Below are 12,837 nucleotides of genomic sequence, written 5' to 3' on the forward strand. Positions count from 1 at the left end.
GTCCACAGGATTCTCATGCAGCACTGCCATGCTTCTGCGACATGCAAGTTCAAATTACTATGTTTCATCAAGACTTCCCTGAAAGTACATTTTACCTCAATAAAGTACTTATTTTACTCATAAACGCTCATGCAGAAAGATAATCTCTAAATATTTGCCCAATTTATAATACCCAGATCTATGCCTATACATGCCATCCTGATATAACAACTATAAGGGTGACTAGCTAACTACTAGCCTGATTGTTTAATAGGTAGATTACAAGTATATTTTCATTAAAATACAATGGTGGTTTTGGCAAATAATATACTTGATATTTAGTATCCTGCTAGTGTTGTTCCTAATCTGACACACTATCTACCACAAAGTATCTGGTTTAGAATGTCGGTAAATTACACTCTATTCAATTTAGCAGTAGCCAAATATCAAAATATAGCATAACCAGATTTGTTATGTTAATTATGTTAGCACATAATTAAGAGGTCAGATAGCTAGCTAACAGCTAATAAATCAGTTTGCAGCAAGGTTTTAATTTACCCTCCTTCAGTTAATCACTGTTAAATCTTACTTTACAGTACCAATACACATAACTACAACTTCCCTAAACTTAGCAATATATTTACATAAGAACTATGAACTGCTAATGTTATACTGTGTGTACATGTGTTCTTTAACAAGGCTTCAAGTCACTCTTTTATAGCTAAAACATTCATTATGGTTAAAATTGAGGTTGTTTAAACTCTGACAGATTCCTAATGAGTTATAGTGATGGATACTGTTCTTGTTGCCTCAAATTGCTGGTGGAGTGGCAAGAAACATGTCATATAGACGTAAAGAGCCTATTAAAAGTGGTGATAGATCAGATAACACCTTAAAATGTAATTTAAATCAGATCCCCAAGTCTGCTTTTAGGACCTTTGTCTTTATGATTTATACAAATAACATTGCACGTGTAGATAGAGTGCTATGTCTGATCCTCATCACTGTCCTCTTTTGCGTAGTAATGCCGTCTTCTGTATTCTCGTCTGTTCATTCCCTCTGTGTCAGAGACTTTCTGTGAGCAATCCTGCAAAAAAACGAAACTGTAATCAGCAGATTAAGAGTAAGAATGATTCTGAGAAAGGTGAGGTCAGTCCAGAATTACACGGGAGGAGCTTGTCAATGATCTCAAGGGAGCTGGGAGCACAGTCACCAAGAAAACCATTAGTAACACACTTCGCCGTAATGGATTGAGATCCTGCAGTGCCCGCAAAGTCCCTTTGCTCAAGAAGGCTCATGTACAGGCCCGTCTGAAGTTTGCCAATGAACACCTGAATGATTCAGAGAAAGCTGGGGAGAATGTGATATGGTCAGATGAGACCAAAATTGAGCTCTTTGGCATCAACTCCACTCGCCATGTTTGGAGGCAGAGAAATGCCCGGTGGGGATGGTGTTCTTGGGGTCATATCCAGCATTTCTCTGCTCCCAGCTCCCTTGAGATCATTGACAAGCTCCTCCCGTGTAATTCTGGACTGACCTCACCTTTCTCAGAATCATTCTTACCCCACCAGGTGAGATCTTGCATGGAGCTCCAGAGCGAGGGTGATTGACTGTGATCTTGTATTTCTTCCATTTTCGAATGATCGCACCAGCAGTGGTCTCTTTCTCACCAAGCTTCTTGCTGATGGTCTTGTAGCCCATTCCAGCCTTGTGCATGTCTACAATCTTGTCCCTGACGTCCTTTGATAGCTCTTTGGTCTTGCCCATGGTGGTCGAGAGATTTGAACGGAAGAAACTGATTCTGTGACAGGAGTCTTTTATACAGGGACAGGACTAATTTGTGTGCCTTTTGTGCACATAACCAGTCTGTAGGGGTCAGAATTCTTGCTGGTTGGTAGGGGATCAAATACTTATTTCCCTTAATTAAATACAAATTAATTTATAACTTTTATTTAATGTTTTTTTTTCCTGGATTTTTTGTTGATATTCTGTCTCTCTCTGTTAAAATAAACCTTCCATAAAAATTATAGACTGTTCAAGTCTTTGTAAGGGGGTAAACTTACAAAATCAGCAGGGGATCAAATACTTATTTTCCTCACTGTACGTAAAGGCTGTGTAATATGACAGCACTTAATAATAAGAGTTTTGCTAGCAAAAGCTTAATCCTAATACATATCGTGTGATGTTAAAGTACTCCGTTTGCCATGAAAAGCTTAGCTAATTGGCTAATTGCTGATATCGTAGTGCAAGTAATATATAGACATTTCATAAGAATCTTTTTTTGACTCAGTTTAGATTATCATTGTTGAGTGATTTAAATTTCAGCTATTTTGACATTTTATGGCAAGCGGGTCACGTTTTTACAGTGATGTGCTGATGTATCCTGCATCATAGACATAAGTGTTTTTGTTTCTATTTGATGATACTGTGGATTGTTTTTGTATTTAAGACTGAAAACAATTATTACTAAAATATTAATTAATTAATTACCTAATGTGACCAATAAGCAGTATAATTCTGTTTTTTTATTTGGTCACCAGGAGTTAGAATCGACTTGACAGCACAAATATTAATAATTTTGCTTGCAAAATCTTACAAGGTACAGTGGTACCTTGTAACTCAACGTCTCCTAAACTTAAAATCTTTGAAACTCAGCGCCCTTAGTCGAGAAATTTGTACCCTTAAACTCAATGTGTTCAGTAACTTTTCAAAAAATTGAATCATTAAATTTCAAATGAACAATGAACAGTCGCTTTGTTTAGCACTTGGCTTGATTGGTGCGGTAATACGTCATCAAAGTGCGAATATGAGACGAATCTGCACTTGTGTGCAGTGTTGCCAAATTAGCGACTTTGTCGCTATATTTAGCGACTTTTCAGACCCCTCTAGCGACTTTTTTTCAAAAAAGCGACTAGCGACAAATCTAGCTACTTTTTCTGGTGTTATTAGAGACTTTTGGAGACTCGAACGTGAAAATACATATTGTTCTGAAAAAATATGTTTAAAGGCTCAGCTCAATGAGCTTGTTTGATTACATTGATTTTCAATTTAAGATGGCGATAAGTAACTTAAATTTGGTAAACCTGTTAGGTTACAGTAAAGTACTCTGTTCTTGGTAATTACCTTTAATTGCAAGGGACTGAAGGTTTTTTTTTGTTTAAAAAATGAACAAGAAAATGTGCATTGTTTTGCACTTTTTACACTTCAAAAAAAACCGTGAGAAAATCGAATCGTGAGCTCAGCATCGTGAATCGAATCGTGAGCAGAGTATCGTTACACCCCTACAGGTTATTCTTTCCAGTCCAAGACACTGTTGCCACGCCCATCAATACAGTGATTCATGTTGAATATGTGTGATTTGAGTTGAATATGAAGGTAAGCAAGTCTCGTAAATACAACCTCTCATATGTACGAGAGGGTAAACTTCAATTGCTTATAAGTTTATTTTTATTTACTTGCAGGGTTGTGTGTCCTATCATAAATAATGCATTTTACAAACTTGGTAGGCTACTTCAAAGACATGCAAGCAAAAATAATTTGTCATTTATAATGTACTGTAATTACTGATCTGTACATTTTAAGATATTAATTTGTAGGTCATGATGGTTTAACTGGTTTATTATTTGTGAAATGCCAAACATCATCTGCTTATCCTGTGTTTTGGGAGTTTTTTCATGCAATCTGGCAACCCTGCCCAGAGTAGCTCAGTGTTGTCTTAAAAAACAAAAACAAACCACGAATCAACAGAAGAAGATTCATTTATAGTTCTAAATATATTGAGGGTGTTTTTACCCACTTTTTGTCTCTCCCACGATGTTATTCCTCTCTTCTACAGCGTCAATTACACACAAAAGGACCTTATGCAAATTAGGCGATGACGTCATTTAGCGACTTCTAGCGACTTCTAGGACAGCCAATAGCTACTTTCCTTACTGAGGAGTTGGCAACACTGCTTGTGTGGAATAACAGTTAAATCCACTCTGAAAGCGTCCACATGTATGTGCGTTTAACTGTATTTTCCTAAGTTTCACTTTTAAACTTGTGTTATTTTTAGGGCTGTCAAACGATTAAAAATTTTAATCGCGATTAATCTCAGAATTTCATATAGTTAATCACGATTAATCGCATTTAAAAAAATCTGTGTAAATGTTATAGAAAACAAGGTTTTTTAAGTGAAATGTTACAATTAAAATGGTGAACACATTTTATGCTAAATGTACTGATGTTAAAAACTGCTGGGACAAGAGAAAACTGTAAGGGAGTTTTATTCACTCACATACTAGGCAGTAAATGTCAGATTGTAGGTTAGAATTTCTCCATCAGCAAACATTGTAGATCAGCGGTGCTTTAGGTGGGATAAGGCGTAGTTATTGTAACAGACTTTTCTGTGGTTGTATTGTGACAATGGTTTGATGGCCGTTTCTACACGAAGTGAGTGTGTTTTGACCCTTTGGGGCTTCCATAGTGCATGGACTAACGTGCTTGACTCAGCTTTCCGGTATTTGGTACCTTAACAGAATAAGTTAATAAAAGTGTTCTTTTATTTTTGTGTCCCGACAACTTGTGAATATAGCGTGTATTTATTTCTTTATAAGTGCATCACTACAACGCTCGGTTACATTATGTTAACAAACCGCAAATGAAAAACGGTGGCAAGTCCGACATTAAAACGTTTGTTCTACCAGTCAAGTCTCAACATTAACTAGAATTTGCGTTAACGGCACTATTATTTTTAATCGCGTTAAATTGAAATCGCGTCAATGCGTTATTATCGCGTTAACTTCGACAGCCCTAGTTATTTTACATAAGCCTAAAATATATGCAAGTCCACAGGACCATGAAAAGCATTAACAGCTTTCCCATACATTCCTATGGGGAAAAAAAATCCTGAAACAACGTCTTTTAAACTCAACACCACTCCTAAAACCAACTGACATCGAGTTTCAATGTACCACACTGTTTCACATATTAGCATTGTATAAAGAAGTTAGCTAATTGGCTAACTGTTGATATTGTAGTGCAGATAAATATACAGACATTTTAATAACAATCTTTTGTCGAGCCAATTTAGATTAAGATTCGGTTATTTTAAAGGCAACCAGGTTATTTTCTACAGTGATGTGTTGAGGTTCCCTGGTGCATTAAAGCATAAGCTTACTTACAAATGTGTTTTGTGCCTATTTGACGATCCTGTGGATTGTTTACGTTATTGCTCGAGTGCTAAATTAATTAAAATAAGTTTATTACCTAAAGTGACCAATAATCAGTATAATTCTGATTCTTACTTAGTGTATTTGTGGAGAGAGAGGGAGAGATGGGTTACTATTATTTATTGGGGTTTAAGTATCAACTTGTAAGTTCCACGTTTCATTTTAGCACATATTTAAAAATATTTAAGTATATGAATATATGCAGACAACCTATATGTATGATGCAAAGTCAAAAACAAGTTATCTAGATGTATTAAATCCGACTTTGTGGGTTAAAAGCAGACAGATGATGAGACGCACCTGAACAGTATCCAGGTTCCCAAAAAACTGCTCGACGGGGAAAACGTGGTTACTGTCCTCATCAAACACAATCCCAGGATCTGATCTCAGTGTTGAGCCGCAGCTCTCCGGGTCCTCCATCTTCTCTGTGTTGGGGTGAGCTGATTCGTTTAGTTTCACCGCGGTGTTTTCCTTTCCTTTCTTTTCTTTGCGCACATGTTGGTGAGTGCAGGTACCGAGTCCGGATTCACCTCGCTCCGGTTCGATGTTATTGTTAGCCGCCGGGTCCTCTCTGTACCCCGGTAGAGGTCTTTTTAGTAACCGCTTCCTCTCCCCGCTGTCGCCGGCCATCTGCTGCGGAACCGTGTTTAGTAAATACAGCCGGATTTTCTCTGTGTAATGTCTCCTTTAGCTGATTCCTCTCGTTACCACCACCACTGCCGCTGCCGCTGCTGCTGCTAATCAACCAGTCAGACAGAGTTCAGTGTGTTTACACACGCCAGTAATGGTGACGACCGTAAATTGGTCTGGCGGAAACTGGGAGGAGGAGGAGGAAGAAAATCAGGCGGCTTTGACTCTGACCTCACGTGAACTTTTTACTCCAAAACACTTAAAGACACAGTTCATGATTTCTCTCATGCTAATATCAAAATATGAACAACAAACTAACATAAACAATGTGAATAACTTTAAATTTAAGTTTTTTGTGTACTTTTTAAAGTAGATTTTACAACCAGTAATTTTACTTTTACTTAAGTATATTTTGTATTAAGAATTGTAATTCGCTACATTTTAAATAACATCCGTTACTGAGTAAAATAAACGCTAAAAAAACTGCTGCAGTGAATTCTGCGATGGGGAGTCGGATCTTTTGGCTCGGTTCCTTTTAAAGAGCCGTTCAAAAAAAATTAATAACAAAAATAGTTTAAAATAATTGCAATAAATCATCTGTTGTATAACTTGTAGCCAAACTGGGCTTACATTTCATTTCATTACATTCCGCTCGGTAATACGTGATAGAGAAAAAAATCCTCTCTTGTGCAGAGATGTGTCTGTGTTTGTTTCTGCTAAGCGGAACTGGTGGATTACCGCCGATAAGAAGTGCGCACAAAAAAAAAAAAAATAATAAATAAAACTGAATATATATAAAACGACTCCCAAAGGCAAGACTCGGTTCCTTTCGTTCATTTTAAAGAGCCGTTCAATAGAATCGGATCGTTCACGAACGACCCATCACTAGTGGTTATACAGTTTGAAAAAGTTTTATGGGATGGTCTGTACTAAAATGACACATTACACATTCCTAAATGTTTTAAATGTTGTATCAACATGTTTTTTTCTATTATATTTGAATAAAAAACAACTATTGTGAGATTTATAGCCACTTGTCACCCTCTTCTGTTAAAAAAAGTAACGTTTACTCTGAGTACATTTTAAATGAGTTACTTTTTACTTGAGTAGATTTTTAGACTAGTCATTTTACTCGTACTTAAGTAAAAATTCATTTAAGTAATAGTACTTTTACTTATATTTTTACTATTACCAATATTTTAGTACTCTTTCCACCTCTGTATATATGTTCATATATAACAGTTGTAGTTAAAGTATGCTTATCCAAAACTAAATAAACAAACAAGGTAATTTTAGTAACTCCAAATAACCTGACAGCATATCTAGACTGTGGAGGAAACCAGAGCACACTAATGAAGCCCACGCAGACACAGAAAGAACATGAGAATTAAACCCATGACCTTTTTGCTGTAAGGTGACAGTGTTACCCACTGAGCCACTGTGCCACCCCTAGTAAAATTAGCCAGGGAAAAAGTGGAGTCATTAAACAACACCATATCTAGGTTTACTTCAGAATGGCTAGTGCTCGAAAATTGTGAGCTAGTCCTCTTACAATTGTCTTCAAATGCCGAAAGAATTAAACACTCCAGGGTCATGAAGGTTTCATTACAAATTTTTTTGGCTACATTCATGACAGGACAAGAAAATTGCTGGTTACACATGATTCACCGGTTCAAGTATTTAATGTCAAACACAGTCATGGACAATTTTGTATCTTCAATTCATCTCACTTGCATGTCTTTGGACTGTAGGAGGAAACCGAAACTCCCGGAGGAACAGACATGGGGAGAACATGCAAACTCCATACAGAAAGGACCCGGACCGCCCCATCTGGGAATCAAACCCAGGACCTTCTTGCTGTGAGGTGAGAGTGCTACCCACTGAGATGCCGTGCCGACCCACTGGGGTCCATAAAATCCTAGTTACTGCACTCATAGTTTTTATTTGGCACAGATCTAATAAGACAGGTTTTATATATCCACAAGACCTTCTATGTTTAAACTGTGCAGTCTGTCATCTATTTGTCTTTATTTATTGTATTGTCCCAATTTTAAAATTGTTACCTATGCCATCCTGTGTACTTTGTCCATTTGGTACTTTAAGTACCTTTGATCCTCATTTAGCTTTAAATTTAAAAACTTTTGGTACTTCTTGGAGTCCATAATGCTGTGTATCCTGATATCTATCACACCTTGAGTGTTAGTTGCCAAAAAAGTTTTGTTTTTGATTATTCTGTCAGGATAGTATGGTTCAAAGTTCCAACAGTGTCTTGTAAGAATCAGGTGCTTATATTTTTGATGAGATGAATAAAAAAGTTACCATGGAAAGGGAAATTTGGCAAACCCAAAATTCTCCAAATATGATCCTTAACAGCTTTCCTCATTGTACAGTAAGTAATGAATATATTCCTGTTCTTTTTCAGGAGGAAATCATGTGATGTCACTACATCCTCATTGCTTTGTGATGGTTGGCTGCACAGATGGGTCAACTTTCTCTAGTGCTTTCTGTCTTGTGTAGCAGACTAGCCTCTAATAATGCAATAAACAATATGATGTCAATCCAGCTTGGTCGGAGTCCTTCCACAAGTCCTGTTAAAACACTGCCTTCAATCTTGCCACATGAGTGTCTCATCACGTTACCACAGAAGATAAGAAAAAAAGAAAAGAAAAGAAAAAAGAGGCAAATGTATTAACAAAATATTACCACACGGGGGCGCTTATAATACAATATAGGCTCGTGTTTTTAACAGAAATGACCACTACATGGCGCAGTTCAATTGAAAACACGTAAACTAAATGGTAAAAGTATGCGGATACCTACTTCTCATTGGTAACTTACTGTAGCCAGTTAACCTATTGTCACGTTTCTTGAGGGAATCAGAAAACCAGAATACCTAAATAAATACCCCACAGACTTAAGAAACGTCCCAAATTCGACAGATTGTAAATGACAAACAAGGATTGAACCAAGTTTCCCAGAAATCTGGAGCTTTGTGGCAACACACCATTCGTTTCTATCTACATGTGATTTATTTATTCTAAATTAACTTAGATGCTCTTAACTGGGCATTACCAATATTGGTGCTTGTTGACAGTCTGCTATGACATCCCATTTATCTTAAAAATAAGGTTATTTTCTTCAACAAGGCTATAAAGCAGAAAATAGTTTGGAGGATGTAAAAGCTGCTTTAAATACACATACGTTGAAAAGTGTTCTAAAAGAAAGAGGTTGGTGTTATAAGAAAATATGTTTATCACTTTTTAGGGGTTTGCAAATTTTTAACTGATGTAATTTTAACAATATTTCAATGTTTCCTGATTTGTCAAATATAAAACAAAATATTAGAAAAACCTGACTCAGTAAATGCTTTGTTTTAAAGAATTCAGCACCTCTATAGCTTCTCTATAATGTATTACAGTTACCTATTGGTACTATTTAATAAATAAGAGGTGACTATGGTTTTTATACATATGGCCTACAGCATCCCACTGTTGTTTTTAACAAGTCCTAGTCAAATTCCACGGACTACTCTGAAGTGCGCATCCCACATTAAACACTTGGTCATTCTCAACTTAAGAATGGAAAAAAGGGAACCAGTTTCCCCCAAGCTACAAAGTAAAAAGTAATTAATTATGGGAATGTATGACAACAGGCAGAAAACTTGAGGCATAAAATAAATAAATAAATAAAATAATTGCTTGATCTTTAATATAATGTTCTAAATGTATGAATGCATGTATACCATCACAAAACATGAGCATGAATAACAGATTAGCAAAAGTGAAATATGCAGCAGTTTAACAGCACAGCGGGTGAGAATTGTACACCTGTCTGGACACTGTTTGGTGGGCTGAACAGAAAACATTGCCCACATACTTTATATTAAAATATTTTATATTTCTTTATCAGTAAATTATTTTTAAAAATAAAAGAATGAAATGTGAGAATTTAAATATATAAAATAAGTATGTAACAGACTACAATTTTAAAAAGAGTTCATTTGAATATTTTTATCCTGCATGTTGAATGTGTTGTCCAGTGCTGCCTTAAGTAAAACTCATAAATCTGAAAAGGAGATGTTATCTGTGATTTTGGCAGAAGGTAACTAAAACCCAGTCCAGGTTAGATTTGAGAAATGAAAAGGTTCATGCTGAAGACTGAAGTACAATGCAGGGGGTATCTGCTACTAGTCTGAACGTGTTCAGCAGCTCTGAGTTGCACATTTGTCATATTTCCTCAGTACTACTGAGAAAAAACCACCTCTTATTATCACATTCCAAAAAAGAAAGAAATTGTCTTGGCTGCTATGTCAAGTCTTTCAACCATCAACGCTGCTGAACTATACAGTGACAAGTACAGTGCTTACCTTCTTTCTGGTTTTTACATATTTGTCACACTTTATTATTTCAGATCTTTAAATAAAAAGTAATATAAAACAACAAAATACAGTCTTATTAAAGCAAAATGGTTGTCTAGCTCCTGATCCTGTGTGAACCACATTAAAATTAGACATTAAACGTTTATCCAAATGGAGAAAACATGGAACAGTAGGAACTGCAGACCTAGCTTGCCTCATTTCACTATTTAAAAAAAGACTGGACAAAATTGTGCCCATCCTCCAGCAAATCTTTGTAGCATCTTTCTCATCACTTGTTCTGCAAGGATGTTAAAGAGACGGGATGTTAAAGAGACAGCATGAGACATTATACCCATGTCTTACCAAATAGGCAATGATTTGCTTCCTCTGTAGTTGGACCAGGTGTAACAGGACACCCATCTTGAGCAAGGTTATTCATAATTTGTCATGTTGTACTATGTCAAATGTTTTGTGAAATCATAAATATAGTGTCTGGTTTCTTTCTTTGCTCTCTCCATTATTATCCGTAGGTTCATGATCTGATCCCACATGCCTCTTCTTGGCCTAAATCCAGCTTGTTTTTGGGCAATCTCTTCCTCAAGCTTGGTTTGCATTCATTTCAGGATTACTCGCAAAAGGATCTTGCTAACATGTGAGACCAGTACAATGGTTCTATAGTTCCAGCATGGCACACTTGATCCTTCAGATACCTGTTCTCTTATTGTGTTCTTAATTACAATGTTTTTACACTGTACAATTCTTTACAATAGTCTTTTTATCTTTGACACATCTACTTATCACTGAACACAATCTACAGAAATCTGAACACTATAATTTTTCGCACCATGACCATACAATGACCATATTTCCCAGGAACTTAACTTACTTCTGCTTCTCCGACTCAACTGAACCTTTATTTAACAAAAGAACAAATACGATTTTTTCAGTGTTTTTAACGATAAATTTAATTCTAGTTTTTAAATATTAACAAATACAAATCTTTCCAAAATACCAGTGTAAGCCTTTGCAGAAATGGTACCTTCAAATTTATGCAGAGCACCTATGCTATGGGCACAGCTGTTGTTAGTAACAGTCTGGATGGACAGTCTGATTTTCCCCAACAACAAGCTGAAACGTTGATTGACTACAGAACATGTTTCCACTGTCTTTAAGTCCATCTTAAATTACTTTTGGGCCCAGAGAACTCGCTGGCGTTTATGTACAAATATGTCTTATTTTTTTGAGTTATACAGTTTCATTTCTTGATGCAGCGATGGACTGTGACAATGATTTTTCAAAGTCCTCCCGAGCCCACGTGGCTATGTCAGTCATGGCAGCATGACAGTTTCTTAAACAATACCATTTGAGGGCTTGACGGTAACACACATTCAGCAGCAGTTTTTGCCCACATCTTTATGCACCAAGATTTCCCCTGACTTCCTGAATCTTTTCATTATATTATGAGGGGAAAATACGTTAATTCAGTTTTTAACGGATGCTTCTTTTATACTCAATTTTGATGACCTCACCTGTTACCAGTTACTGGTACCAGTTAATCTCGATTACTGGGTTACACAGTGAGGCAGCAGGTAGTTACAGAGCAACATGGGTCCTGTGAATCAAGGTACCCCTTTCTCCAGGCACTGTGTCTAAAGAGTTTTGCACATTTGTGATATACTGGTGCTCTGTCAAAGCATAAGTGTATACAGGCCTATCTGCAGACCTATTTGACTAACCCTAACCCCAATTCTGACTAATGTTCATAGCTGTGAAAAAGTAACAATTGTCTCTCACATTTGTCACACTAAATTACTTAAAATTATTAAACAAAGCCTAACATTACACAATAGGAAAATAAGTTGAAGTACATTTGGTAATTCATGATTTTATTTATTTAAGAAACAAAGCTATCCAAAACTTATATCAGCCCTTGCAAAAAAGTATTTGCCCATTCATTACTGAATCAACTACTACTTAATTACTTAATTAAATTTAGTCTAGCTTAGCTTTTTAAATGTAAATCTTAATCAATTTGTACTTGAACATCAGATTCAAGCAGTCACCTCTAGGTTGTACAGTAACACCATGTCATGATCTCAGAAGAGCTGTAAGAAGTTGTTAAAGCTAAATCTAGCTGGTGGATTGGCTACTTTAAATGTAAATGTCTGAGTAAATGACTGAGTTAGTAAGTGGTTGAGTTAGTGTGTAATTAAGTACTAAATGAATTAGTGTGCAATGCTCTGTAATGAATTGGTGCAGGTGCAGGGTGTGTGCAGTTACCAAAGATATAAAGTTGATATACAGGCTGTCCCTAAAGTCTGGACACATAAAATATTACTAAAACTAAAACCGACTATATTTTTACTAGAATACACACACATATATATTGCATCACAAATAGTGGAAAACACATTGAAGATGTTATTGATAAATATTCTAATGAAATAAAATGTTGTTGAAAAATTTATTGAAATGTATTGAAGATTATGTGTCCAGACTTTAGAGACACCCTGTATTTTACTTATTTTATATATTCAGAGGTTTATGTGTTCTATTGTTAAATATCTATTCTAATTGACTATGTGTCAGTTAACTGAGTTCACCACTTTCTTACTCCGTTCAAACATATTTATTCAATTAATTAGCTAATTGGGTCTTTTG

At 36.0% G+C, this 12,837-nt stretch overlaps 1 protein-coding gene across 1 annotated transcript; it reads right to left on the reverse strand.

Moving 5' to 3' along the window:
• Nucleotides 1-782: 782 nt before the first annotated feature.
• Nucleotides 783-6,017, reverse strand: c7h1orf174 (chromosome 7 C1orf174 homolog). Its single transcript, XM_062998465.1, has 2 exons — nucleotides 5,490-6,017; nucleotides 783-1,066 (listed from the first exon to the last, which is right to left on the reverse strand). Exons 1-2 carry the CDS (start codon nucleotides 5,817-5,819, stop codon nucleotides 965-967), a joined length of 432 nt encoding a protein of 143 aa, XP_062854535.1. The 5' UTR covers nucleotides 5,820-6,017; the 3' UTR covers nucleotides 783-964.
• Between the last annotated feature and the right edge of the window lie 6,820 nt (nucleotides 6,018-12,837).

The sequence above is a fragment of the Trichomycterus rosablanca genome, chromosome 7 (genome assembly GCF_030014385.1).
Source record: "Trichomycterus rosablanca isolate fTriRos1 chromosome 7, fTriRos1.hap1, whole genome shotgun sequence".
Classification (NCBI taxonomy): Eukaryota; Metazoa; Chordata; class Actinopteri; order Siluriformes; family Trichomycteridae; genus Trichomycterus; species Trichomycterus rosablanca.

What these genes read in the sequence shown, in the direction of transcription:
- c7h1orf174 (XM_062998465.1), bottom strand. Translation starts at nt 5,819, where the DNA reads ATGGCCGGCGACAGCGGGGAGAGGAAGCGGTTACTAAAAAGACCTCTA. An exon ending in GGAACCTGGATACTGTTCAG is followed by an intron (nt 1,067 to 5,489) that starts GTGCGTCTCATC and finishes GTTTTTTTGCAG; the next exon opens with GATTGCTCACAGAAAGTCTC.